The sequence below is a fragment of the Scardinius erythrophthalmus genome (genome assembly GCF_964197995.2).
Source record: "Scardinius erythrophthalmus genome assembly, chromosome: 12".
NCBI lineage: Eukaryota > Metazoa > Chordata > Actinopteri > Cypriniformes > Leuciscidae > Scardinius > Scardinius erythrophthalmus.
This window is the reverse complement of record NC_138232.1, coordinates 10,204,649-10,232,642: the sequence shown is the minus strand read 5'-3', so window position 1 is coordinate 10,232,642 and position 27,994 is coordinate 10,204,649. Positions and strand designations below refer to the sequence as shown.

Genomic DNA, 27,994 nt, shown 5'->3' with positions numbered 1-27,994 from the left:
CGCACCAGTTCCAACAGAGCCATCACCTACACACAACACAACACTCAAAACATGATGTGGTACATGGGTCAGTAACAACTGATAGTAAAAGTAAGCAAGACATTTATAATGCTACAGCGCTTCTCAGAAATCGCTCACTGCACCGTTAAACCATCAGATCATCTCACTCACCTGTCTGTGCGTCTCATTGGGCAGTGTACCACCTTGAGAGCCATCAGGTTTATTTCTACATAAACATCACAAGATGAAAAAGAGTGGAGATCAAAGATTACAACTAAAGGATGTGTATAAGTGAAACATCGTAATGTAAAGAGTGTACCTGCAGGCCCCCATACTGCCCACCATCATGACTGCCCCGATAATACCAATGCGCTTGTACTTGGGCACCGTGCTAGACAGCTGCTTACGGATGACGATATGCATGTCATCCTGGTGGTGGTCACATAGATATTTGACAGAATTTACATTTTGGATCAACTATCTCTTAATTGAAAACATGACATATGATACCTTTAAGATGCAATGTGTTTCTCACCTGGATGTGTCCCCCGTGCTGCTCCTGTCCGAACGCCAGGCGGCTAAGCAGGTGGAAGAGTTGTCTGATCTGCTGTGAGGTCAGGTTGTCCATGTAGTCCAGAATACCCTGCCAGAATACCCACAATTAGGGCTGCACGATATGAGGAAAAGCTGCGATGTGCGATAACATTGTTTAATATTGCGATGACGATATGACTTGCGATAAATATTCAAATGTGAATGTTAGCTATAGCTAACAACAATTCCTGATTTTTTTTTTTTTTTTAAATAGACATTGTAAAATAGAATATACTGTTCCCATGTCTTAGTGCTTTAATAGGTTATTTGCGTGATAGGTCAAACGTTTATTACCTGCCTGGATTACTATTTAGCGCGAGTGAGTGAGCGAGGGACAGTGTGTGTGTGTGTGTGTGTGTGTGTGTGTGTGTGTGTGAGTGAGCGAGCGAGCGAGGGACAGTGTGTGTGTGTGTGTGTGTGTGTGTGTGTGCGAGTGAATGTTTGCGAGTGAATGTGTGCGTGTGACGGCACGCGATGACTGGTCGGAAAGCAACGTGTAGTCTGACATGTTTCTTGTCCATGACACGACAAGATTTTAGGAGTCAAAATCGAGTAATCTGACACCGTGACTATCGTAACAGACACAAAAATCTTGTAATCTGAACCAGGTGTTATTCATCGTGTCAGGCTGTCTGTTGCGATGTGTTCATCGCGCGAGTTCATATCGCGATGACGATGAAAATTCGATGTATCGTTCAGCCCTACCCACAATTCACACCAACAATAGGTTAAATATCATTACAAACATGAAAACACCGAAACGATTTCCCCAAAATATTTTGAATTAAATAAATGCTGAATATATATATATATATATATATATATATATATATATTATAATTTTTATTATATAAAATATAAATGTATATCAAAAAACTATTTCCTTCCAAAATAGATATAATATAGTAATAATATATAATATAAATATATATAGTTTTCTAGCCTTTATACTTCGTCGAAATAATTCTTGACAAAATATTGGTCTTGTGCAGACTAAAACTTGATTATATAATAACAATTATAATAGTAATATCAATTTTATTACTATTACTAATAATAATAATAATAATAAAAATTACATAATATAAATATATATATATATGTGTGTGTGTGTGTGTGTGTGTATGTATGTATATATATATATATATGTATATATAATTTATTTATTTATTTACTAAATATTATATAAAATATATATCAAAAAACAATTTGCTTGCTTCCAAAATAGACATTAAGTTTTAATATTTTTTTTTGGTCAAGTAAGTTTTATTGGAAAAAAAAAGAAGATGAATTTGCAGTCTTACAGATGTCTATATTTAATTTTTTTAATAGTCTGTTAATATTTTGTAAATAAATATTTAGACTAAATATAAAGGTTAGAAAACTGGTAAACATCTATAAAATTCCTATAAATATAAGACTTCTTCATACATGAAAAATACAATATAGTTCCATGGGTGGCATAACTGTGGTAATCCTGCAGTAAACTGACAAAAGAAAGGTCATATTAAGGTCATAAACCGGACAGGCACTCGTACCTTCACAAAAACAGTGAACTGGCTCATCTCTGCAGGTCTCTGAGATACCAGCTCACAGAGCAGCTCAAGAGCCACATCCACCTCGCCACTAACACCACTGCATGCGTGTGTGACCAGAGAGCCCACCACCTCCTACACAACAAACACACATGTACTGGACATCAATGCACGTCTATGAATGAATGTTGGTGTCCTGCAGTGTAGAAGGCGACGAGAGGTTTTTCTCACCTGCCGACAGTAGGAGTCAAAGGCAGTGAAGGATTGTTTGTACATGTGACCTCCGAAAGGCACCACACAGCAGTCTGAAGAACGCAAGAGTCCTTGAGCAAGAGCCAGAATGGATGGGAAATAACCCCGCATCACCTGAATGAAACAGTTACACCATACTTGACACGAGGAGCCAAAACTTCAGGGATCATATTTATGGCTATTCTCTCAGTCATAATCGTGTGGATGAAAGCAGACCTGAGCATGGCCCTTAAAGGTCTTCTGCAAGAGGCTTTCCGGAATCAGACCCTTGCGAACTTTGACCTTAAGCACTCTCTCTGCCCCACGTCGGCTGTGGTTTGCATTAGTGGAGTGAAGGATGAGCAGCACCAACAGATCAACCACCTGAGAGACACAAGAAGTAGGGTTTATACATAAATTTGTATGTTCAGGTGTGAAATGTGTCAATCTAATGGCAATCGCATCAAATTTTAACTTAAAGTTTCAATCACACCTTATGGTCCTCTGACTCATCAACATTCTCTATGGCCTGAAAATCAAAAATATAAACAGTATTTAAATCACTTCAGTTGGATGGAATTATAGCACCTAGTGTCTGAAGACAGAACAGAACTCTCAGCTCACCTTTAGCCAAGCCTCTGAGATGGTTTTCTGAAAGCGGATAGCTGACTTTATGACCTCCAGAATCAAAGCCACACTGTCTTGACCACTGCTGCATGATGGGACACTGGAGGGCCTGAGAAGTGCCAATCAAGAACAAGTCAGAAAACTGCCAGCAGAACTGGAGATATTCTTATTTGTCTTCCATAGAAGAAAGCAAGTCATTTGGGTTTGGGAAGGGAGTAAATGACGACAGAATTTTCACTCAAGAGAAAGCAAACTGCTGAGACCATCACATCTTTTAAGGAGCATTTTAAGAGTTTAATCTCTACAACAAGCACTTGACCACCCCTCACCCCAAACCAATGCACTTACGCATGTACACACACACAAAAAAATATATTCTTCTCTGCATTTTTTCTCTTCTCTAGCTTGCTTCCTAATCTAGTTGACACATAAACCTGGTATTGTATATTACAAATGTTATTGGCTCCTTGACGAATTGATTTTGTTCCTCTTTTGTAAGTCACTTTGGATAAAAGTGTCTGTTAAATGCATAAATGTAAGTGGGAAAATGTCTCACCTCGACGCGTTTTTGCTTTTCAAACGATTTTGGGAAGCCTGCAGAACTGCTGGCAAAACACACTGCTCCAACTCCAGCTTTTTACGCAGGTCACACACCACCTGAGGAGCATGAAAGGGACATGAAAGAATAATTATTTAATTGTCAACCAGAGAAAAGAAATGTTCATGATCAGAAACGACAAAAAAAGGTCAGTTTAGAGACCTTGACCTCATTAGCATCAGATGCAGAGATGGAGTGTAAGACGAACTTCACAACGACAGGAAGATCCTCTAACTGCACAGCAGAGAGAGTTCCCATTACTGCCTCACGCACCTAAGAGAGAGAGAGAGGATTTCGAATAGTATACACCACCGTTTAAAAGTCTAAATGAATGAACATTTTTATTTGGCATGGATGCATTAATTTGAAAAAGTGATGAGATGTTTACATTGATACCAAAAAATATTGATTTCAAATAAATGCTGTTCTTTTGAACGTTCTATTCATTAAAGAATCCTGAAAAAAAAATAAAAAAATCACGGATTCCACAAACATATTTAGCAGAAACTGTTTTCAACATTGATAATTAAGCATAATATATCAGAATGATATCTGAAGGATCATGTGACGATGAAGACTGGAGTTATGGCTGCTGAAAATTCAGCTTTACCATCACATGAATAAATTACATTTTAAAATATATTAAAACAGAAAATTGTTATTTTAAATTGTAATATTTACTTTTTTTATTGTTTTAAATAAATGCAGCCTTATTACTTCTATTTTGCTTAAGAAGTGTGCTTGTGATGTCTTTCTTTAACAAAATAATGATAAAAGCATTTTTTTTTTTTTCATTTAAAGCAATGACACTGCATTTTAGGGAACATATTTGCATGTTGTAGAGTACCTCTGACAATAACGCAGAGCTCAGATTCAAGCTGGATAAAGCATCCAATATAGGCACAGTGAGCTGAGTGTCCTGCTGAAGTAAACCGCTGCACAAGGAAGTAGACACAAACACAGACTCACATAAACACAATATACACAGTGATAATAAGCATCTACATAACAGTCACACTCATCATTACCATCACAGCCATAATTACTAAACCAAACAACACAACTGAGCGTGAATCAACTTTAACAGACACTTCTACCCCATCTCATGGATTGGGACACTGCTGACGTACTTCAGCTCTTTGGCCATGTCTCCATGCTGGGAATCCTCCAGGATTTCTGGCAGGCTGGTAATAATGTCCCGCTGGATCTCCACTGGAGCCACAGACACCATCTGCATCAGCTTACTGCTCAAATCCTACACACACACAGCAGTTATGGTAGTCAGACCTCTGTCACACCAATGCCACAATTTGGCTACGACAAACATTTATGTCTGCTACAAAGGAATAGTTGGCAATTATGACGTTCACAGAAACATATTCATCACTGGGCTAGGACTGTGTACCTTGCCGTCAACAATTCGGTCCAGCCACTTTAACTGGTTTATTATGAGACGGGGAACGTTGAGGCCATCCTCACTAACTCTGTAACAGAGCACATTACAATCACTGATAAGCAAATGGTACAGGACTTTGTCTATAATTGAAGTAATGTGTACAAAAAGTGGAAATTTACCCCTCAAACATGAATTCTGGAAGCTTTTCAAACAAAGTGTTTATGACCAGTGTCTAAATGTAGGAAAAATAAAAATATATATATTCATACCAAAATATTTAGAACAAAATAAATGTAATAATTAACTACAGCAACAATTAAATTACTAAATCAATATTAATAAATATTCAACAGAACAAGTAAAAAGACTATATTTTTTACCAATTAATTTCCATGATCTTTCTAGTCATTTAAGATTTTTATTTATATATATATATATATATATATATATATATATATATATATATATATATATATATATACAAAAATCAAAAAAATATTTTATATTATAAAAATAATTTTAATTCCAACTGATGTGCCGAGTCAAATTGTAAGAAAAGGAAAATATATATTTATAAATATACTTAGTTTTCTCTTGCTTTGAGGTAAATTGAGCTGATTGATTTGTTTACCTGTAGCATCTCTATTCCAAGCAACAAGCGTACCAGACTTTCCTGATAGGAGCCAGAACTAATATCAGAGGAAAAATGAACAAATAAGTGTATATAAGAGTAAAAAAAACAATTGCATTTAACATTTGAATGAAATCTTGTAATGTTTTCAGTTGGAAAAACAATAAGAAGTGCATTACGTGGCATCCTGCTGTGAAGTGGATGATGGCACACAAGGCAGAAGGCAGTTCCTCAATCTCTCTGGGTCTTCAATGTACGTTTCCAGCGCAGATATAAACTCCTTAATTATCTACAAAACAGCCATTCAACAATGTAAACACCGTGTAAACTACTTCTGTAAAAAGAAAAAAGTGATATAATGATGATCTGTTTCTCACATTGGGGAATCTGGGACTCTTTCGTAGATGCTGCTGGAGTCGCTTTTGAAATATAACTTGGTCTACAGCTGTTATAATAAATAAAGGATTGTGTGACAGATGTTGTTATGAACATGTATGTTTTTCTTGTGTGTTCCACCTTTCTGTAATCTTACCAATTTCATTAGCCGTACTGCCAGGTGTTAAAATGACACCTGATTCCTTCAGAAACTGAACAAAGACTGAGTCCGGGTGGGAGTCCTGTATTGAAGGCTTTGTGGGTCGCCCACTGCTCTTGGTCTTTTTTGACTCTGCACAAATGAAGACACATCATTACAGTCCAGCAATACATCTTTTTAATTACCCCAAACGTACAAGGATTTGAGCTGTTCCCGATTTATTTGAGATGTGACGTCATCAGGAACTTACTTGGAATGTCAAGTGTGGAATCTTCGTCCACTGTGATGGATGATGAGCGCTTCTTCTTACGCATCATCTTTAACTCAGATCGGGTCGGATGGAAATGTTAAAATAACAGATGTTACCTGTCATAGGAGTAACACAAATAACCTTTTTCACATGGGCTGGATTAAATCTGAAGCACTCTGACAGTTTAATAATGACAGCCCTGGGTCAAACAATCCCAGAACCCATTTCGGAAAAATGTAAACAATCATTTCAAGACAGACTGAAATGGCAAGAGCTAAGTTAGTAATTACACAGTTGACGAACTCGACGAAATTACCGTATTTGAGTGTCGTCTGAAGTGTTTACCTTAAGGTTATTCTCCGCGAGGCTGAGCTTAAACGTTTGTCGTTTAGATGTTATGTTAATAAATTGAGACTGTAGCATAAAAATGTATGTTTTCGTAACCACCAGGCTAATGGCACACTCACAAAGCGCGCCAGTGGTTTGTAAAAATGTAGGGGTCGTGGTAAAGTTCTCAATTCTGTATTGCTTGTTGTTTTTGAGGCGTTACTGTATGTTTTGTGTCTTAACTATGTCTAACTTTGTAAGTCTAAAAATACAAACTACATCAAATGACACGTCATCAGGCCCACAGATAGTAAGATAAACGTTTTCAACCTTGAAATAGTAAACTGAACACTTTGGTGACACTCCCTAATTTTCTATGGGCGTGTGTTAAAAGTGGGCGTGGAGAGTCTTGCAATGATTGGTCACTGCATATCAGACCGCCCTCTCAGTTTACAGTTTTATATCGTGTCATTTTCCATATACCTGTGTGTGTGTGTGTGTGTGCAAGGCATCGGGCTAGGAATAAACATGGCAGGAATAAAATCGTTGTACGACATCACAGCAAAAACCCTCACAGGAGAGGAGTTCAAGTTTTCTTCTTTACAGGGTAAGGTGGTCCTAATCGAGAATGTCGCTTCTCTTTGAGGAACGACCACCAGGGATTACACCCAGATGAACGAGCTCCACGAGCGCTTCTCAGGTAAAGGGCTTGTGATTCTGGGAGTCCCCTGCAATCAGTTCGGGTATCAGGTAAGAATAGATGACAACACCATGTCTGATTCATTCATTAGCCCTTCACTGCAGTGAACCTGTGGCGCACTTGACCTGTCATGCCCTGCTGTCTGTCTGTCTTACACCTCTTTTATGTATGCTGATTTATCTGGATAAACTAACGTCAATGGCAGTAACACTTATTTATGTGTAAATTATATAATGCTTAAAATACCATTAGTTACTTTACATTAAAAATAGCTTGAAATATCAATAAACTTGGATTTACATATTTTCACATGTTTTTATAATATATATTTGGATGTTAACTACTGATCTGTGAAATATTATATATCTTGGTCTTGGATGCAGATCCTGAAGCCATAGTTTTAAATGAAAAATTAAAGAACAATAAACATACAGACAGCTGTCCTACAAAGAGAAACAATAAGTTAGTTTAAGATATAATAATACTAATAACATCAAAAATAATAATGATAATTTATTTTTATAATTATCTCAAGCAAGCAAAAAAATATTTAGCAAATTAAATAATAGATTTAGATTTATTGTTAATATATTCTTAAAACAGTAAGAGACTCCATACCCAAAGCAAAACTAAGTTACATCAAATTGGCTAATTTTGCAAATTTGCATTTACTAATATATTATTAAAATGAAAAGTTGTATTAATGCTCCTGCGATAATATAAACTCTCAGTGAGCATTTGTATTTTTTTTTTCCTTGAGTTTAACAGGCATTTTACTTTTTCTACTTTAGATTTTCTACTGTTTATTTGTATAATTTTTTACTCCTATCCTAATTTAAGAATGCAATAATGACTATACTTAACGGTTTACCCTTGATTATATTCTTGTTGTAAAGTATTTCAAAAATAGCTTGTGATTCTGTTGCCTATTCATTTTTTTTTTTTTTTTTTTAGGAAAACTGTCATAACGAAGAGATCCTTTTGTCCTTGAAGTATGTCCGTCCTGGCAATGGCTATGAACCTAAATTTCAGCTCTTGGAGAAGGTCGACGTGAACGGGAAAGGCGCTCACCCTCTCTTCGTCTTCCTCAAGGAGAAACTTCCATTCCCACACGATGACCCAATGACCTTCATGAACGACCCCAAATTTATCGTGTGGAGTCCCATATGCAGAAACGACATCGCTTGGAATTTCGAGAAGTTTCTTATCGGATCTGATGGAGTGCCATTCAAACGCTACAGCAGGAAATACCTGACCAGCAACATCGAGGGAGACATCAAGAAACTTCTCAGCATAGCCAATTAAAATATCTTTTAAGGGTTTAAGGGGTCAAATGGGTGTCAAAATAAATCAATAATAATCCTGCTTGCATACCTGAACCTGTATGGGTCTTCAATAGGTTTTCAAGGTAGTTTGTGCTCTCGTGTGCATGATGTTGCTGAGTTTGGACTTTTACTTAATGAAGATGCTCCTGTAAACATGCTAGTCTGTGAGGAGCAGCTGATGCCCTGCAAAAGTCCTAACTGAACAGTTTCATTTAGCTCTTGTATTGCACAATATGCATTTTGGACCAATAAACATGTGTTTTTTACTCATATCTCAAGAATTCCTTCTTTCGATTCATCTTCAGTTAGCTTGGGAGAACTGGAAGACAGACTTTTAAGGTGTTATCCGCTGTGTAATACGGTACCGATCATCAGGTTCATTGAAGAGGTTCATTCTGTATTAATGAGTTCCAGTGGAAACTTATCTCTAGTGTGGGTGTGAGAGCTGGGAGTAGAATTTCCCACTGCAGTTACTAGACCAAACATGTTTACATGCAGTTGCACTTAACCTTCAAATTCAAAAATTCTCTTTTTTTATTCATTTAGAAAATCTAAAATATAAGAATTGAGTACCGAATCAGTATATTAGAATGATTTCTGAAGGATCATGAGACACTGAAGTAATGATGCAGAAAACACAGCTTTGCCATCAAAGGAATGTTACATTTTAAAATACATAGAAAACAGTTTTTAAATAGTAATAATATTACACAATATTACTGTTTTTAATGTATTTTAATCAAATAAATGCAGCCTTGGTGAACATAAGAGACTTTTTTCAAAAACATTTAAAAAATCAGAATTATTCCAAACTTAGTGTTTATAATGTCCTGACATTAGTCAATAAACAGAACTAAAATACCTAAACGCACACGTTATTAAATAACCATTGAAAACATTCATATACACCCATTTCTATTTACATCAGCCAAAATCAATACCATTTTCCCAATGTACTCTCAAAACTGTTGGCTCTAGATGTGCGAGTCTTTCCTGCCGATAATTTTGCAATTACATTTATGCATTATTCAGATGTTTTATCCAAAGCAACTTGCATTGCACTCAAGGTTTACAAATTTCTAGCAGTTTTTGCATTCCATGGGAATCAAACCTTTGCATTGCTAGTGCAACACTACTGTTTGAGTTATAGGAATGCATGTATTATTCAAAATAATGTAAAACAGAAATAATAAATAAGTAGGTGAGTGGAAACTTGCTGAGTGAGACTGATGCTGTAGATTAGGATTCATAACTGATTAGCTTAAACTAAACTTGTAAAAGAAAACAGAAAAAACAAAGCCATTATCTATAATCAGGCTTCCACATTTTATTATATTTTCAATTCAAATAGGCTTAATCAAAATCTGGTGTTGCACATATTGGCATGATAAATAGAACACAAAGCAGCTATGTACTGTGCCCCAGATTATGATAATGTACATCTATGCAAGAAAGGTCTATGAAATTACAAAACAAAAATGTTTAGATGAATGTTTTACTGATGTAGGAGCTGCAGGGGGATAGCTCGAGTCAATGATCAGTTCAAGTCCTAAATTTCATAGCTGTTTTTACCAGTCAGTGAATGCTAATACCATAGACAGGTAAACACCAGGAACAACCATCTAGTTATCAATTTGCAGATTTCAAAATTTGCATGCTGTTTTGTCACACAGAAAAAAGAATATGCTTTGTGTATCATGTATGAAGCAGCATGAAGCACTTGTCTTGAGCCGTCATCCGACACACGATGCCACATCTAAACACAGGGCAGATGTCCCAATGTACACCTTCATGTAATAACGACAGCTGCATCTTTAAGGCTGTTCTTAATTAAAACAATGGCCATTCTTTGTGTTCCTCTTTGTTGTGTACATATACCTGTTCAAGTGTTACAAGCAGACTCCATATTTCTCTGGACTGAAGCCATTTAGAGAGAAACATCCACCATAAAGAGAAAAAAAAGGGAGTGTTATTAAAGCACAAACCATCAGATCAGAAATGAGAAGCTTTGGAACTGTTTCGGGGCACGACCGTGACTTACGTTCACTTGTTCCACTGATTCTTAAGCTTCCCTTTGCACAGTTTTTGGGGTGTGAAGGCTGTGTGTGAATATATTAGAGATCAGCCCCGCCCTAAATAAACATCATGATAATAAACCTAACATTGTGATATAGTCAAGCAGCTCTGAAATTGAAATATTTCAAGACAACACTCTCCCGCATGGCATATTTAACAAAACTTGTGGCTTGTGATAGCATAAAGGAAACCTGGAGACAATATTTAATATAAGAGCGCAAGCTTCTCTGAGAGAATCTCCGTGCTTGTCACCACACGCTTAAGTTATTAAACACAGAGAGTCTATTTTTCACAGGAGGCACATGTTACAAGATGCTGATAGCTAGAGTCCAACGTGAGTGGGTAGAGGCATAATTTAACATTTCAGAGAAGCGTAATGTTGCATACATAGTCTATTTTTAGGCATTTCCCCTCTCCTGATCTATTTCACCTAACATTCATGTCGTCCAAAGAGAGGTTATATTGCCGTTTTACCCTCGTTCTCATTTCAGACTAAAAGAAACAAGCTTCTATAATCAGCAGGCATCGAGGTCCAAGAATAAAGTCTTTCATGTCACGCTTCAAACTAAAATTCTCTTTATTTATTATTAATATTCTTTTTTGGCTCTTGATAAAGACGCATGTGTGAAAGAAAATAAAATAAAATAAAGCTAAAAACAGAGGGCCTGTTTGTGAGCCTTTAATAGTCACTGAAGTAGCCAGGGATGTGCGTCGATGCATTGCTGATTTCATCTTTGTGTAGTTTTTGTTTCAGTGCCAGTCCTTGAAAGACTAAAAGAAAATCAGTTGGTGTCCATGTGGTCGTCCGGGGTCTCTGAAGCTCCGCCTAGTGATGCGGAAGGGGTGGGTTTGGACGGTGTGTCTGCGTCTCTACGTTGGTAAAAAAGCACGTAGGCTGCTTTAGTCTGTGGAGAACAAAAAGAGACAATTTTGAGTCCGTGTACAAACCGTCCTTTATGGGACGACAATGTCTCTTTGAGATTCACTAACCACAGGAATGCTTTATGAGTCTGGAAAGGATTGCTAAGTATATATTTTAATAAAAGGGAAAGAGTAGAAGTTTAAAGAGTCTCACCACAATCTGATCCTCGGTAGCAGCAGACACACTGCTGTCGTCAAAGTAATACCATTTGCCATCCATCTTGTTCTTGCCGTATGCCGTGTCTGCAAGATGAATGAAACGTATTGCTCAACCGCTGAACTTGCGTAATCCAAACTAAACTAAATTATCGTTTCCAGGCAGCAATACAATGACAAATACGTAAATGATCAACTCAGTGTTTAAGTTTCTGTAGAAATCTATCAAACATGAGATATCAGAGTTGAAAGGAAGAATAAGTGATAAAGGGCAAATAAAAGGCTGCTGACACAACCTGTGAGTTGGCCAGTTATGTATCGAAATGATTGCAAAAGAAAGAATTAAAAGATTAAGGACAATAGATAGGATATGCTTTCACTAAAAGGGAATTAAAGAGTTTTGAAATAATGGGAGACAAGCAGTAAGAGTGACTTACAGTGGCCTCCACCCATTCCTCCATAATGGTTGGAAACAGCAATGAGGTCATAGACATATGGGTCAGCTTTGGGGTCGCAAACAAACTCTGACATGTTCAAGTCCCTGTGTAAGAAAGTAAACATTCTTTTAAAAACATGAAAATATCACAATTCAAGAAGTTTAAAAAAAAAGCCATTCTCAAAACACAAACTACCAAATATTAAATCGCAAACAGAAAGAGTGTCTGTTGGAATGGATTAGTTTACATTTCAACCACATACATTTTTTTTTTTTTATCAATACATCCATGAACTAGACTACCAGTACTGTGTTAGTCTACTCCATTTACCACACTGAACAATGGATGGGTTTGTCTGTCCAGGCAAGCATGACTCAGCTTCCCAGAAACTGACACCTGATGCAATGCACCTGACTCCTGTGCTTTCTTTCCTGCTTCCCGTTCAGTGAGATGACCTAGAGCACCCAAATGGGATGAATGCCAAATGCTCAAGGCAAATATCATGGCGAGAAAAACAAGTTGCCCATAAGTGTGGCATTGTTCGTATCTGAAGTGTCAATATTCTGGATGCAACGAATAAACGTTACATTATAACTAAAATTAACTTAATGAAAAAAATTATGTACTAATACAAATGTACACCTGAAGTCAGATGCCATTCTGAAACTGGCTTAAGACAATGAAAACCTATTTCTGTGAGGGTGAGGAGAGAACTTGGCGCCATCTGGTGGGAAATTAACAAAGCACTTTACATGAAGAGGGCACACACTAATTTAAGGGACAAATCCCATGCTCTTTGGAGGATTATTACATGCTTTAAAGGTGCTCTGTAAGAATGACACCTAGTGGTTGAAACAGGTACTGCAGTCCAAATTCAAAATAACAAAAAACGTTGTTTCCCTTCCCCCTCCTCCTCAGACTCAACACTCACGCTGTTGCCAGTTTGTCACACAACTGTAACTTAATGAGTTGATTTATCCACGTTTTAATACGCTCTCGTTCATAGAGATTTTTAGATGGATACCGAGGCTTTAGGTTGTGTGGAATCTGCCATCTCTGACCAGTTTGTTTACTCGTTTCCAAGGCTGCGATACACTGTTTCCTGCCAACTGGCATCCCAGGTTGAAATACTATTGGGTGGACAAGCAGTGGGCGAGATCACACTGACCAAAACAAAACCCGGAACAAGTAAAATAACTGGCTGTAGAAGTATTTTTCAGAGAAACGAGTATGAGAACTTAGCATGTTTCCTAAATATCTGCAAAAATATTATGGTATTTTTATGCTTTAGTAGAGTAAAAAAAGTTACATACAGAACCTTTAAGCTATTATATAATTTAGAATGAACACCATTAAGAGTAGTTAAATAAATAGCAATAATAACAATTATAATAATACATATATATTACATAAATATTTATATAAATTAAAATATCTCTCTCTCCATCCATCACTTCATTGATCCATCACTCCATCCATCCAGATTGTCATTCAATTTTGTCATCTGCAGCTGTCGTCTCACAACTGATTTACCTAATTGGAAAGTCCACGACCGTGTCGAGCTTGTCTCTCCAGCAGCGGTTGTAAGAGAAACGCTTCAGATGTACAACCAGAATGCGTGGGAGAGACCACAGGTCAAACTTCTTGGTGGCCTGCTGGTGTTTCTTACACGTGGGGCAGTACCTACAGAGGAGCACAGCAAACACACACACATTACAACTGCACTAAATGTGGTTATACTTTGGTAAAACATTTGAGCTTGGAAAGCAGGGGCTCCTCACCAGGGGTCATGTTCTCCTAAGGTCTCCATTGTAGTAAAGAGCTCGATGCATTCTCGTAAAGCTACTGTGGTCTTCTTCTTCTGAGCATGTAGCATACTCTCATGTTTATCATAGGCCTGGGGAGAGACTTCACATTAATGTCCGAGGACACTTAGCACAGGTAGCTGAAAGGAAAGATGGTTGACTAGTCCATTTTTGGCATGACAGACATCTTTGACCAGATGACCACTGTGTCACATCTCACTGGACGCCAATTACACAGGACTTGCTCAACATTGATTAATCAACTAGTCATTTAAACAACCCATCAACTAGTCGATTTTTAAAATATATATAATGCTTTTTCACCTTTTTGGACTTTCTTTAGTGTTATGTTACTGTTTGAGCATGAAAAAGGGTCTGTAAAGTTGCAAAGCACAAAGTCCATTCTAAAGGGAGTTATTCTCTATATCAGTAAGGACTGTTTCTGAATTCTCTGAAATGCCTCGATTATAGTCTTGAGTTTTCTTCCAGGAATGTACACGTCACAATATTTCTCATTTAAATAATTCACGGCCAATGCATTTGCAAAACAAATTATTAGTGTGTTGAAACCGTAGACTGTAAAAAAAATATGGGCGTGTCCGTGACGTCAATCGTAGGTTTCTGAAGAGCATTTTTGAAGCCCAAAGTGGACGGAGCTGGCAGTCGCAATCTTGGTAGCGTGTCACCGCGCATCACTCACGGATAAACGAAAATGGGCAAAAATGATGGCTAACAGACAGCAGACAAACAGCTAGTAGTGACGGCAGCGGCAATCCACCTGTCACTCAAGTGGCCACGCCCTTAATAATGCAGAACTTTCAGATTTAATATATTTTAAATGGATGAGTTATAAAACAATTCACACCCCTCACAGTTGTCATGAAGGGCAACATAAGCTATATAAAACCACTTTTTGTAATTATTTTTTTGATGATAAGTTGGGCATTTTAACATGGGGGGGTCTATGGGATTGACTCTCTTCTGGAGCCTGTCTCTAGCGGTCAGCCGATGAATTGCAGTTTAAATCACTTTTGTGTTGTTTCAAGAGAGAGACGGGAAGGTTGCCGCTTGGTTGAAACTCACGGCTGGTCACGACTGTTTCCCGAAACTGTATTGTAGCAAACTGGTCGTTCAACCACATTGGTTAATGAAGTCACACATGTGGTGGAGTAAAAACTAATTTTAATGAATCTGTTTGAGATCGAATTAATGGTAGTTGTTTTGCTATAAATTACAGACATGACATCTGAGGACTATTTCGAATTTTTCTCTGTTATTTTGCTTTTTTTCCAGATTCAATCATAGGCTCGTTGTTACGTACTAGAGCACATTCGCACTCATCAAAAATTACGCTTTAAATCTCTTGACAAACTAAAATACGCAATTACATTTGTATGTATTTGAAATAAAAGATACAGATCGTACTGAATGTCAGCTTGCTTATTTGGCTCAAGATAAGGATTTATTGAGTCCACATATTATGTAAACACGAAACTATGCTTCCAACCACAGGTCGAGAGCTGTTGATCAAACCACACAACTTTGCGATGCTGTTTGCGAATGTTCGTTGGAACTATGGTTTCGGGAAACACAGACTCGTTGAACTATGCTGAGAACGACGGAACTTGCGACCATAGTTGGCTAACGATGCTTTTGGGAAACGCACCCCAGAGCGTTACTGACAGACTGGGAAGAATAATGCGTTTTTTGAACATTCAAGCATGAAATCCTGTTCCAGCAGTCCCCAAAAACAAAATCAATTTATTGATTATTTAATAATCAATTTGGTTATTTAAATTGTAATATTTCACAATATTACCATTTATATTTTTGGTCAAATAAATGCAGCCTTGGTGAGCATAAAATAAATCTTACTGACGCTGCACATTTAAAAAGTTGTGTAGTTTTGAACAGTTAGCGGAATGGAGATCATTACCTCAGCTTCCTGGTCATCGTAGCATAGTTTCTTCGTGTCTGAGTCCCAATCAATGGCTACTGTTGAGTGAGCTGTAGAAAGGCATTTCTATCAGTTTTGACTTAATGATATAATGCAAGTGATCCTAAAGAGTTCACATTAGACAAAAACGTGTTTCACATTTAGTAATTCACCTGATTCATTTGATTAATTTTTTGCATGAAATGTAAAAAATGTGATAGTTACTTGTGAGCTTTAGGAGATTGCCATCAAACGGGAGAGAACTGATGTTGGCTGTGCCGTAGGAATTGACCATGCTGAAAGAAAAGAGTTTTGGCCGAGAAGTAAAAGATTTTCCACCGCTGCTATTGGGCCCATTCTCAGGTTCAGAATCCTCCTCTCCATCCACAGTGTCTGAGTGGCTGTTTTCTGGTTCTGGACTCTCCTGGTGGTCCATGGCTTCCTCGTCGCCTAAAACACATGCATACAACAAAATCAGACCTGTGTCAGATGTCTGGAGGGGATAAAAATTAAAAATACAAATACAAATCTAAAATGGATGACTATGAATACAGCATTTGGGAGCTCTATAACAAGTTGGAGTGTCCTACCATCACAGACTCCATTGGGGCCGTTGCTGGAGTGGTTGCTCCCGTTGGATCCAGCGCTGCAGGAAGCTCCATCTGAAACCGGGCTGCTGCAGCTACTCAGCCCTGTGCTGTGAGTGGACACTGAAGCGAGGCATTCTGGTGATTGGCTGCTGCTAGACGATGTGGCTGAGGCAGATGCTCTGCTGTCTGTAATGGTTCCCTGTGAACGTTTAACGTAACGCCTAAAACAAAAGAGAATAAAATGTCAACCAAGTGTGAAATGACAGAATCAGTGTAACATTAGAATAAACCAATAAAGCAGAATACCAACCCGATCCTCTCCAGCACGCGCTCATAGAGGGTATCCACGGTGAGGTTGTGGCGCGGGACGGTTATGAGGAGAGGCTGGCCAAAGAGCATTGTGCCTGAAGAGCCTCCACTGTGCTTAGCATGCCTCTCTCTGAAGTACACTGGCAGGTTCATCCTCTCGCTATCTTCCTCTAACACCTCATAACTAAACCACAAAGACACAATCAGTAAAGACCACTAAAACAACACCACGCTCAGCTGAACTGGCAAAACCTATAGTATGTAATACAATTTAATGAACAAACATGAGCATTCAAAAGTTTAGGGTCAGTAAGATTTTTTTGAAAAAATAAAATAAAATGCTTTTGAACTTATTGGCTGCTGAAAATTCAGCTTTGCCATTACAGGAATTAATGCCATTTTAAAATGTATTCAATAATAAATAAATAAAGTCATTTAAAACAAATAAAATTTCAATAATATTACGTTTTTTACTTTATTTATGATCAAATAAATGCAGCCTTGATGAGCATAAGAGACTCATTTCAAAAACATTCAAAATCTTACCGACTTTTGAACGGTATTGGTAAGTAGAATTTAAGAGATGGCTTACACAAAAATGTCATCCTTCTCCATTATTTGATTGAGACCGTCATCCCGTTTGTAGATTTTGTGGAATCTGTGATTGTAAACATCAGCCACAACCATCTAGAAGAGTCAAAGCAGGAATACTAAGTTACTAATGTTATGAAGAAACAAGTAGAAATTGAAAACAGCCATAATTTACTCAACCTCATTTTGTCTCAAATTCATGACTTTTTATTTATTTTATTTTTTTTTTTCACAAAATGAAATGTTCTTTTCCACTTAAATGCAAGAATACAGACACCTAGTCCTCTCAAACTCCAAAAGAAAAAAACACTAAAATGTATATGCTTTATTTCAAGAAAGCTATAGGGGTTTGGAACAGCAGGCCAATTGTTCTATTTTTGAGAGAACTCTCTCTTTAAGAATCATAAATAATGGAAAGGTGATTGTTAGGTTGAAATGCTAGGAACAAAAAAAGTCTTACATTGTCTGAAGGAAGTCCAGATAGCTTGGCCAAAGCACTGCACAGGTCTGCTACAACACCCATTTTGGGAACCACAACACGGTACTGGAAGATAACAAATGGATCTTTTAGCCAACATCATAAAAATTAAAACCTGTGCCTGAGTGTTTTCAGGAAAAAAGGGTCTTACTTGCATGGGTCTGAACTGCGGGTCAGTGCGGACCAGGAACACCTCCATAGTGCGATCCTTTTTCATGGGCAGGGGCAGCGTGAGGTAGCAGAAGGGGTCAAAGGTAACGGAAACTTTGGAGCATTCTGGGCAGACCAGCGTAGATTTGAACAAGCCGTGGAAGATGTCCACGATAATGGAATCATTCCGCAACCGGTGATTTGCCCATGCTTCCTTAGCTACAATCTACAGACAAATGAGATACCCACAAGTCAAGCAACATTCTTCAGTTTAAGGGCCAAATTTTTCAGCTGTCAATCATTGCATCCCGTTTTTACAGCACCAAATAAAACCAAACTTATTGGAACAATGAACACTTGAACATACATTTGCGTGATTAGAGCAACAAAAAATGACAAAAAATCTTTGCAAAAAAATTGTTTGAAGTGTTAATTGGGTTTTTTAGTTTGCCTCCTGTCACATTCGATTACATGGAGAGGGTGGGATTTATGGCTTATACTGCAGCCAGCCACCAGGGGGCTATCAAAATGCTTTGGCTTCACTTTTCAGGACTTGTGCAGCATTATAGCTTTATCCCGGTCGTTTTGACTTCTTCTGAATTTGTTTTTTACCTATAACACGTCTTGTTGTGGTTTACACATGAAGTGAGGTTTACCTCATCAGGCCGTCCCTCAGCATCTCTCAGGGCCAGGTAAGGCTTCTTCTTAACACGGTTAAGATCCTCATGTAGGCCGTCCAGCAGAAAGGCCAGTAGCTCCTGAGAGTCTTGTTGCTGGTACCCTGAGAACTGCGGGGCAAACCGACCCACCTGGGTCTAAACAGAGAGAGGAGAAACTTAACATTCAAATTAAGGGTATGTTGGAAATGTAAATCGACTTCCAGAGTAACTTATCAAACATAGATTCACTCACTTTAAAAGTGCGTGGAGCCACGTAACTGCTCCGACTAAGCCACGTCTGTTTGACCAGATCTGCGTAGGCCTCTGCAATCTCCCCTCGCATCCCTAATGGATTTTCCCGGTTGATCTCGGCCTCATACCGGTCCTCCAGAAAATATTCCGTCAGAGGGGGAGTATTGCTCAGGCACTGGAATTAAAAGGAAAATTGTCTCAAAGAATAAGGGTTTGGCTGGTTAGCATGATCTAGCTAACTGCTAGATATCATAACACCATCTGGGCCCAAAAGCATCTTTTTCTATCGACGGTCATCAGCTGAACCAAGTGCCCATGAGCAAAGACAGCAAATTTCAGATTTCAAAACATGCAATGCATATGCACTTGAGTACCTGGAGGGCAGAGTTCATGAAACAGGTGTTGCCCAGGTTGCTCAGACCGCAGAGGCCTGGTTGAGCGGCAGATTCTCTGTAACTGTAAGAGGAGCTGTAGGAGTTATAACTTCCCAATCTGCAACAGATATGGTGGGTTAGCAAAGACATTTACTATGAGTTAACAGCACAATTTAAGCCTATTTAGACCACCACAATCGGTCAACTAAATGCTGAATACAGGAAACCTGACCTTGAACTGAAACCTTGTTTCAGTTCCCTGTTTAAATTCTTTCAGTAAGGAACTAAACTAACTGTGGAGCAATCTGAGATAGTTTTATGTTATATAATGTTCAAGCTGACCTGTTACCAGAAGTACTGTTGTTCAGCATGTAGCCAGAGTTGCTATTGCTATCCCCATTTGTTATTGTGGAGGATATGGTAGCAGATGAGTTCGAAGAAAGTTTTGGGGAGGTTGTATAATTCCGAGAGGTGGAAGTACTGGACCTAGGCATAAATCAAAGAATTTTGTTAGGGTTATTCAAAGCAATTTTAGAATAACGAGTGGCAAGACAAAGTAACTGATTTAAAACTACTCCAGTTCTGAAACTAGAGAGTTCTTTTTAAACATTAAGCTGCTTAAGTGTGAGAACAACCTAAACTGCATGTACATACTTGGAATGGCAGGTCTGTCTAGGCCATGTGCCATCCTCATTCTTCTTCTCTATAACAAGCACCTGAGGAATGAAATGAGATTGATGATGTGAATTCATAAACCCTCTGAAAATGTCAATCAGCCTCAAACCAACCACAACTGGAATGAAATAAAGCGCAATGGTTTACCTGCCCCTGAAAAAGCCCTGCGTCCTGTACAGTGCTGTCAAGCTTGTTAAGTTGTTCATAAGTGTTACTCATATATTTATTCCAAAGACGAGTTTCCTTTTCAGATGGGATGTCGAATAAAGTCCTCATTTCCTTCTCAATAGTATCTAGAGGGTAAAAAAACAAATAATTTGTATAAGGGCAATTTTGAGTTAGAACTGAAAGGGAAAACACATGCAGAGCTGCTGATAATAGCTGTAAACAATTAAAATGAATGAACAGTTTTAGTTTTTGGTGATAATGGATAAAATCAGTGATGCAAATACTACTGAGGAGGAAAACTGATATTTTCTTATGAATCTCATACCTATAGTGTCTGCTTTGCTGAAATGGCGGGTGACAACTTTTTCCATGTTGTCATTTTCACACAAGTTCAGCTCAAGCAAATACACTTCCACTTTACAATGCTTCACAAACATTCCATGTTCAACAACCTGGAAAACACGTTTTCAAAAACAATGAATTAACACTCAAAGACATAGCAAAAGAAAAGCATTCAAAGCATTTCAATCTGCATCTCTCAACTCAACATACCTTAATTAAATCATTAACTGTATAACTGTTTAAATGCAATTACCACATGAAAATAATATAACCATGTAACTCTGCCTGTGTTAATCACTCATGTATATCAGACATGGGTAAATAAAGGCATCAAAAAGGAAAATGAAAAACAAAGAGACTACCACAATCTGAAAAACATTAAATTTTAAATAGCAAGTAAAATTTTTAATTCATACTACATTATGAGCATCACAAATAAAGAAAGAGACAAAGCAACAGAGCAAAACAAAGAAATAGGGGGAACCTTTCTGATGATGGGTTTCTGACCCTCCAGACAGCCATACCAGCTGACCAGCTTATTCCAGGCCTCTGTAGGCACTAAAACATAGTCTAACTCATCTATGAGATGCTCTTTCAACGTCTGGGACTCGTGATCTATGATAGAGAGAGAAAAGGGGAAATCGTTAGAAAAACACATTATAACCCTTTAACACTACACTGTATTATCAAACAGAATAAGCCATGCTGGGCTCAGAAAATCGTGGCGAAAATATTAAAAATTTACTTCCTTCAATAAAACACAAAGGATAGATTTTGGAAAATGTACTTGTCGCTTTGGAAGATTTCAAGCTTCAAAAAGAATGAACAGCACCAATAAAAATGCCAACACAACTATATTGCAAATCTTCCAAAGTCACATGATTGCTTTGGGTGATAAACATCAATTTAAGTAATTAATCAAGGACAAGCTTCCCCTCCAGTGTGCTGTTAACTCAAGAAATGCTGTGTCTGGATCATTGAGTCAGTGAACTAAACTCAAGAATAAGATCCGATTCATGAATGAATCATTTAGAAAAAATAAATAAATGAAAAGATATGAATTATCTTGTCAGTAGTGATTTATGGAAGAGAAAGGAAAAAGATTTCCTTTAGTGTTCTACTGAAGAAATACAGTTGAGTTTGGGATGACATGAGAGTGAAAAATTAAGAACTATCCCTTTAAGACTGAATTGTCAAAACTACATACTCGGTAAGCAGGGGCGGACTGGCCATCTGGAGCACCGGGAGTTTTCCCAGCGGTTTTAGTTTTCGATTTAATTTTCCCCCCCAAAATTTAATATTTAATTTTTTTTTTTCATAAAATGTCATATTACATTTTTAAAAATATTATTACATTTATGCATTTGTTAACAGTGTAAAAACATCTAAATGCCACTTCTGCAGTGCAAAGATGGATTCTGCCTGATTTAATTTGATTGGTAACAACCCTATAATGTTTTGTTACTCTAATTGCATTTATTTATTTATTATTCATTTATTAATTTTAATAAGCACAGAAATAATTTTATTTCAGTAAAAAAAAATTAAATATCATTTATATTTCGCTATTGTTATATTTTTAAGTTAGTACAGCTCTTTCTACTTGCGTGGTTGGGTCAGTGGTTAAATTTTTTACTTGCCCTGCCTAAGTTTTCACTGGCCCCACCACAAAAAAAAGTAATAAATAAATAAAATAAAATAAAATAAAATAGGCCTAGTCATTGTTTTCGTTGTTTTTGATCCATGTAACCTTAAAGGTAGGGTAGATAGGATTTTTATAAAAACACTTTTTTTCAAATTTGTTTAAACTGTCTTTATATACCAATACATAATTAAAATGTAAGTGTTCTGAAAAAGAGAGTATAAAAATCGAGTGACTGTAGACCTTTTAATCTGCAATAAACAGCTCAATATTTCCAATCGGGACGAAACAATTGATTGGTTTGGGCGACTGTCACTCTCTCTCTCGCAACCATGGCTACCACCCCTGTTGCTAGATCTGCCCATATGCGCGCGCACCCGTTTGATTTGAGGAGGGCAAGAGGCGCGGAACCTACGAAGTGTAAAATTATGGCAGAGAAAGAGCATTCAAAATTCAAAGCACCTGCATATGCAGTCAGCGAAGGCAAACAAGGCAAAAACTACTTCCTCGGACCCTGGTTGCCCGCACTCTTGAACGACCTCCTCTGCTTCGCCCTCGACCCCGGACCTGTCCTCGAACCGACGATGCGGTACTTGTCACCGGAGTGTAACGTTAGTCCTCATCAGAGTCAACAATGTTTTCATCGTGGAAACTCTTACATGCAAAACACTGTATATGTTATGAATCTTACACGAAATTCACCTTCATCACAGTGTAACTGATGGTAATGGAAAAACGTGTATCAATGCAACCTGTTTTTAGCTTTGCCTTATAAATATAGCTCGTTACCTATAGCCTAAATATAGCTCTTTACCGAATCAAACAAAATATATTTTAAACTTTACCAGTATCGATATGCTAGCTTGATAGTGAGTACTAAAAGCCATCTTATTTGTTTATATTTATAGTGATAAAGTTAGGTATTTTATTACATGTGATTCTGACATGATGTCACTGCATGCACTGCGCTCCTTCCTCTCCACTCGTCTCAGGTAAATAAATGTGTCTTCCAGCTGAGCCTGAGCGTTTGGCGTCGCGTGTTCATGTGTTTTGGGGGCGTGGCTTTGGAAGGAGTGAATGGAAATAATTAGCTGTGTTTACAACAGTCGTGAGAGGTCTACAGACACTCGATTTTTAAACTCTCTTTTTCAGAGTACTTACATTTTAATTATGTATTGGTATATAAAGACAGTTTAAACAAATTTGGAATGTTTTTTTTTTTTTTGAAAAATCCTACCTACCCTGCCTTTAATACATAAGGTTATGAAACCAAAAGCTACAAGCCTAACTCATATAAATTTTAAATATTGTTACAGTCAGTAATAAAATAAGAACAAATAGTCAAATTACAAGCAATTACGAGAACAAACACATACAAATGAAATAAACTGTTCTTTTCAGGTTTATCATGTAGGTCTTAACTAGATTTTCAGGTAGGGTACAGAAATAGTAATAGTACCTTATTACAGTTATTCAGTCAAGAGCAGTGAGAGATTTTTTTTCTCTCTTATGTTTGATTAAAATAAAAACAGACAGAAACAGGAATTAGGCTGCTGTCACTTTAAGAGCTACACAGATCCAATAGCTATACTGTTACATATGCATATTATCTCAGATGTTAACATTTGATGTTTACGTTTAATGTTTAACTGGCTATGTTTACGATGATACTCGACAAGACGTGCAATTTGCCAATTTTGTGCGAATATGTCCGTGCAAGCTCAGGAAGACGTGAAAGTATCCGCGCGCTGTGGGACGCGGCGTTCTGGGCATGCGCTTTGGATGTGTGTTCCTGCGCACAAAACTTTTCATTAGGGATGTCCCGATCAGGTTTTTTTGCCCTCGAGTCCGAGTCATTTGATTTTGAGTATCTACCGATACCGAGTCCCGATCCGATACTTCTATAATACATACAAAAAGAATAAAGAAGAGCGAAAAAACAGATCCAGGATGTTCCTTATTTTTTTCATTAATTCACCTTATTTTAACATTCAACAACTCTTACAAACAGAGCACTTCTGTGAGGTAGCTTAAACAAGCATTTATGTAATAAATAACAAATTCTTCACTTTTGCAGGGCTTGAATTTCGGTGCGGGAATGCGGGGATTGTGCATAATTTAAACCATTCCCGCAAGGTTAGTTTTTATAGTGCGAGAAATTCCCGCACAAATATATTTGCTTCATCTCAGAGCAAATGATTAAAAAGATGCGAGAAAAAAATGTGTCAAACTGTCTTTTATTTTCGAATTTAATTCCTCAATCAGCGCTGGACCGGCATTTTCTGTCTTCTGCTGAGCCCTGGCCGTATACAGATCATATGTTTCACGCTGTCAATGCAGTGGTCTGCGTTGCGCTGATCTTATTCACACTATCGAGTGTAGGTGCAGCATTCTATCATTTTGAGTCATAATGAGCTGTTTGTGAAGAAATTATCCGCTTCCAAATTATGTCATTTTAATCTGAAACATTAAGAAACTGAAACATTAAAAACCATTTTGCTCTTTATGGTGTGCGACACAGTGCGAGTGATAGAGCGCGGCAGCAACGAACCAACTGATCAGCTTACAGCGTGACAACATTGAATGCTCGGCCGAACATCTGATCATAGCTGTACGGGGCGCCTTATTATTTTTCATCTCCATAAATATATCTTAGTAAAGCTAATGCAAGGGCTAGAAATCTATTAATCTTTTGCTGATACTTCCTTGTCATCATGGAGAGTGCAGTTCATGGTTGCATAGCAACGACAGACGCCAAAGAGAGCAAGCGCTTGTGGAAAGGAGGAGACAGCGGCGCGCCCGCGCTTTCACTTGTTTTTCACTTGGTTTTACACATCATACGTCTCTGACTGCAACAAAGTGATGTCATGCCGCACGCGTTGCTGTTTTTGCGTCATAAGGGTCTAACTCTGTGCCACCGCATAACTATAGATGTGTTAAAAAAATAATGAGAATATATATACATATATATCAGAGTCCTGATCGGGAGGTAACGTCCGATTCCGATCGAGTCTGAAACCACGTGATCGGGCCCGATTTCCGATCACGTGATCGGATCTGGACATCCCTACTTTTCATACAGCACGAGTACCAAACTGAGAGACGTGGGTACTTTCGGGTCTACGTGCGCTTGAATATTTAAATTGGCAAGGCTTAAAAATGTGCAAAAATGCCCCGGGCCATCAGGCAGTCCTTATTGTCGAGCCCTGTAGAAAGTGGTGTTAAAAATTGCTCTGCGGAAAATGAGCAGTTGTGTTATGTTTGGTGTGTTGCGGACCGGGTACCGTGGGCCGCACTGTGCCAGAAATTCCAGAGCCACTTTTTAGTCCCAGTCCAGCACTGTCTGTAAGCACCTTAAAATTAAATTACCCACACAGCTTTGAATCAGATATTCACATACATAATGGAATAAGCATTCATATTTTTAAAAGCTGATAAAAATGTCTCCAGTATTATGATAACAAAATCATAATCAAAATCAGTTTTTTTACTGCTGGCAAAATAAACCCATTTTTCACAACACCCATCTATGAGAGTGTGGCAAAGCAAAGATAGGCACAACACTCAACATTCATTACCTGAAAAGAGTCCAGAGTTGTCAATGGGTCCCGGGTACAGATTGTGCTCTCCAACATTGTACAAATCCCAGCTGTCAAAGCCCACATATTTCTTCCACTGTTTGAACCACCGGCTGTCAATCAAATACCTAAACAGGTAGAACAATAGAATGAGATCAGTGAAAGTCACGGGAAGGACAATAAATGTGTTGGTCTCCTAAAATGTAAGGCCTAAACTGATAGCAAAGCAAATATCTATTGTGTTGTTACACATCTACCAATATAGAGCAGTCAATGAGGATATTCAGTAAGGTCAATAAGGTCTTTCTTAATCTCATCCAAAGTAGGAACTTGTTCCACTACATAAGCTTGTTAGCATTTGATTCCACTCCGCCAAGGGACAGACATTATAGTTTGATACGAAACGTCAAAAGTCCAAATTAAAAGGGATGGGTCACCCAATAGTCAAAATTGTCATTGCTTACTAAGATATAACTTTCTTCTGTGAAACAGAAAAGGAGATGTTTATTGTCGCTGTAGTGGAAAATTCAGAACCATTCATTTATTGTAACATAACATTTATTGTCTCATAACTTTTCGTCTAACATCTTTTAAATTCAATGAAAAGACTGGGCATTAGATAAAAAAAATTGGGTAAACTAGCCTTTGTTTATTTAAAAATGTTCATTAATTAATTAAACTATGAAGCTCTATCTAAAAATAGAGTAAAGCGACCTTACCAACACAAGTTGTTACCTGTTTGATTAAATTAATTATTTTTATTAAAAGTCTATATACTGAAAGTACTTTTAATCCTACTGAAATTTAAATGTCCATTCGAGTGAGTCACTAGGCTTTTCTTACACACAGTTTTCAAAATAAAAGTGGACAGGTTATCCAAATACTTTCATATACTAACGGGTTTACATGCTAAATATTGTATAAATGTGTTTGCCATTAATTCCAGGTGTATTTTGTGTGTATGTTTAATATCAGTGTCATAAACTCTTCTATTGGCAAACAACATTGTGAGTGACTGGGTGTTATCCAAAGGCCATGACAAAGCACTGCCTTACTGTAATACTCGTTGAGGTAGCTTAGTATTCCCCACAACTTCACAGGGAGAAGTTAGACAGTAATTTTAATCTAGTTTGACAGTTCCTCAAAAATAAGGTTGACGTCTGACAGAAAATAACACTTAACTCGGCAATGAAACACAAACTAGCCTGGCTAACTAGCCTCGGCTAATGAAGTGCCTTACATGCCTGACGCTGTTATCAGAGAACTGATAACCGACAACGGGGTGGTTGCGTTTATTTACCAACCCTTCAGCGACTAAAGTGTCTGAAAACGTCTTATTAATACATAAAGGAGACATTTAAGCAGAAGAACCTTGACAGTTGAGGTGAAATAAGAGGCTACGGCTGGTTAATCTGTGCTAACTAGCTACAAGACAGCTTCCTAGTTTTCTAACCGATATAAATAGTGTTAAATCTTTATTATATTAAAACGCACGCTTGCTGTGTACACCGCCTTGATAATAACGGGAGCCTGCTAGTTTACGGGTGTTAGCGAAGCAGGTGGTTGTCCACAGCCCAGCTAGTGAAGGGATTTCCGGCAGCCGGTGTCTCCGTCAGTAGGCCTGAGCTGATGCCGACAAGCGTGCCTTGATTTCGGCATTATTTAAAAACCTCTTACCACTCGTCTCCCTTTCGAAGTGGCGTTTTCAGCAGTGTACCGATGCTCTGCTTTTGACTCTCGGTGGACGGTACTGGTGTCTGTGTGATCACCGGCTTCTCGTCAGGGTCCGAAGCGGTACCCGACTCGGGTCCGCCTCCCTCCGCCATCGTGCAGCGAGTGAACCCGCAGTAATCGCGAGCGCGCTGAAGTATACGGGGGACGCGCAGCGCTAGAGGGTGCGCGCTTACTAGGCTGCCGAACTGCCGTAGTTACATGAAGGAGGTGCGGTGGATAATTAAAACAAATTGTACCGTCCTTCATTAAAAGCTAGGGCTCTGGGAAGATAAACAGATTGGTGTCTGCATCCCTGACATCTTATTTATTCCTGTCAGCCGCTTTAACAAGTTTTGACCAAGATGACCTTTTTGTCACATTGTTCCTTAAATT

At 38.0% G+C, this 27,994-nt stretch overlaps 3 protein-coding genes across 4 annotated transcripts in view; 1 reads left to right on the top strand and 2 right to left on the bottom strand.

The window, feature by feature from the left end:
- The window catches only part of fancd2 (FA complementation group D2), a 20,741-nt gene extending 13,857 nt beyond the window's left edge, over positions 1-6,884 (bottom strand). Inside the window, exons 1-21 of the mRNA XM_081380617.1 lie at positions 6,743-6,884; positions 6,398-6,513; positions 6,145-6,279; positions 5,990-6,057; positions 5,792-5,901; positions 5,613-5,670; positions 5,161-5,213; positions 4,991-5,069; positions 4,716-4,840; positions 4,433-4,520; positions 3,754-3,858; positions 3,544-3,644; positions 2,985-3,096; positions 2,854-2,889; positions 2,598-2,744; positions 2,361-2,495; positions 2,133-2,264; positions 536-643; positions 320-429; positions 172-226; positions 1-26 (exon numbers count right to left, since the gene is read on the bottom strand). The exon at positions 1-26 is cut by the window's left edge and continues 94 nt beyond it. Of these exons, the coding sequence (XP_081236743.1) occupies positions 1-26; positions 172-226; positions 320-429; positions 536-643; positions 2,133-2,264; positions 2,361-2,495; positions 2,598-2,744; positions 2,854-2,889; positions 2,985-3,096; positions 3,544-3,644; positions 3,754-3,858; positions 4,433-4,520; positions 4,716-4,840; positions 4,991-5,069; positions 5,161-5,213; positions 5,613-5,670; positions 5,792-5,901; positions 5,990-6,057; positions 6,145-6,279; positions 6,398-6,464 (1,850 nt within the window). The 5' untranslated portion in view covers positions 6,465-6,513; positions 6,743-6,884. The remainder of the gene's footprint in view (positions 27-171; positions 227-319; positions 430-535; positions 644-2,132; positions 2,265-2,360; positions 2,496-2,597; positions 2,745-2,853; positions 2,890-2,984; positions 3,097-3,543; positions 3,645-3,753; positions 3,859-4,432; positions 4,521-4,715; positions 4,841-4,990; positions 5,070-5,160; positions 5,214-5,612; positions 5,671-5,791; positions 5,902-5,989; positions 6,058-6,144; positions 6,280-6,397; positions 6,514-6,742) is intronic.
- A 262-nt stretch (positions 6,885-7,146) lies between these two features.
- Positions 7,147-9,020, top strand: gpx1b (glutathione peroxidase 1b). Its single transcript, XM_081380232.1, has 2 exons — positions 7,147-7,474; positions 8,379-9,020. Exons 1-2 carry the CDS (start codon positions 7,253-7,255, stop codon positions 8,727-8,729), a joined length of 573 nt encoding a protein of 190 aa, XP_081236358.1. The 5' UTR covers positions 7,147-7,252; the 3' UTR covers positions 8,730-9,020.
- Positions 9,021-11,384: 2,364 nt separating this feature from the next.
- usp4 (ubiquitin specific peptidase 4 (proto-oncogene)) lies at positions 11,385-27,962 on the bottom strand. 2 transcript variants are annotated; one of them, XM_081380820.1, is made up of 23 exons: positions 27,566-27,726; positions 25,889-26,016; positions 25,595-25,663; positions 21,153-21,283; positions 20,652-20,778; positions 20,306-20,451; positions 20,138-20,199; positions 19,826-19,969; positions 19,484-19,601; positions 19,111-19,284; positions 18,855-19,013; positions 18,200-18,424; positions 18,031-18,114; positions 17,572-17,666; positions 16,981-17,163; positions 16,671-16,891; positions 16,306-16,530; positions 16,081-16,151; positions 14,121-14,236; positions 13,873-14,022; positions 12,340-12,443; positions 11,901-11,989; positions 11,385-11,730 (listed from the first exon to the last, which is right to left on the bottom strand). In XM_081380820.1, the coding sequence occupies exons 1-23, from the start codon at positions 27,712-27,714 to the stop codon at positions 11,608-11,610; spliced, it is 3,093 nt and encodes a 1,030-aa protein (XP_081236946.1). In that variant the 5' UTR covers positions 27,715-27,726; the 3' UTR covers positions 11,385-11,607. The 2 variants fall into 2 exon arrangements, with proteins under 2 accessions (XP_081236946.1, XP_081236947.1); XM_081380821.1 differs by lacking the exon at positions 25,595-25,663 and having other exon boundaries at positions 27,566-27,962.
- Positions 27,963-27,994: the final 32 nt, after the last annotated feature.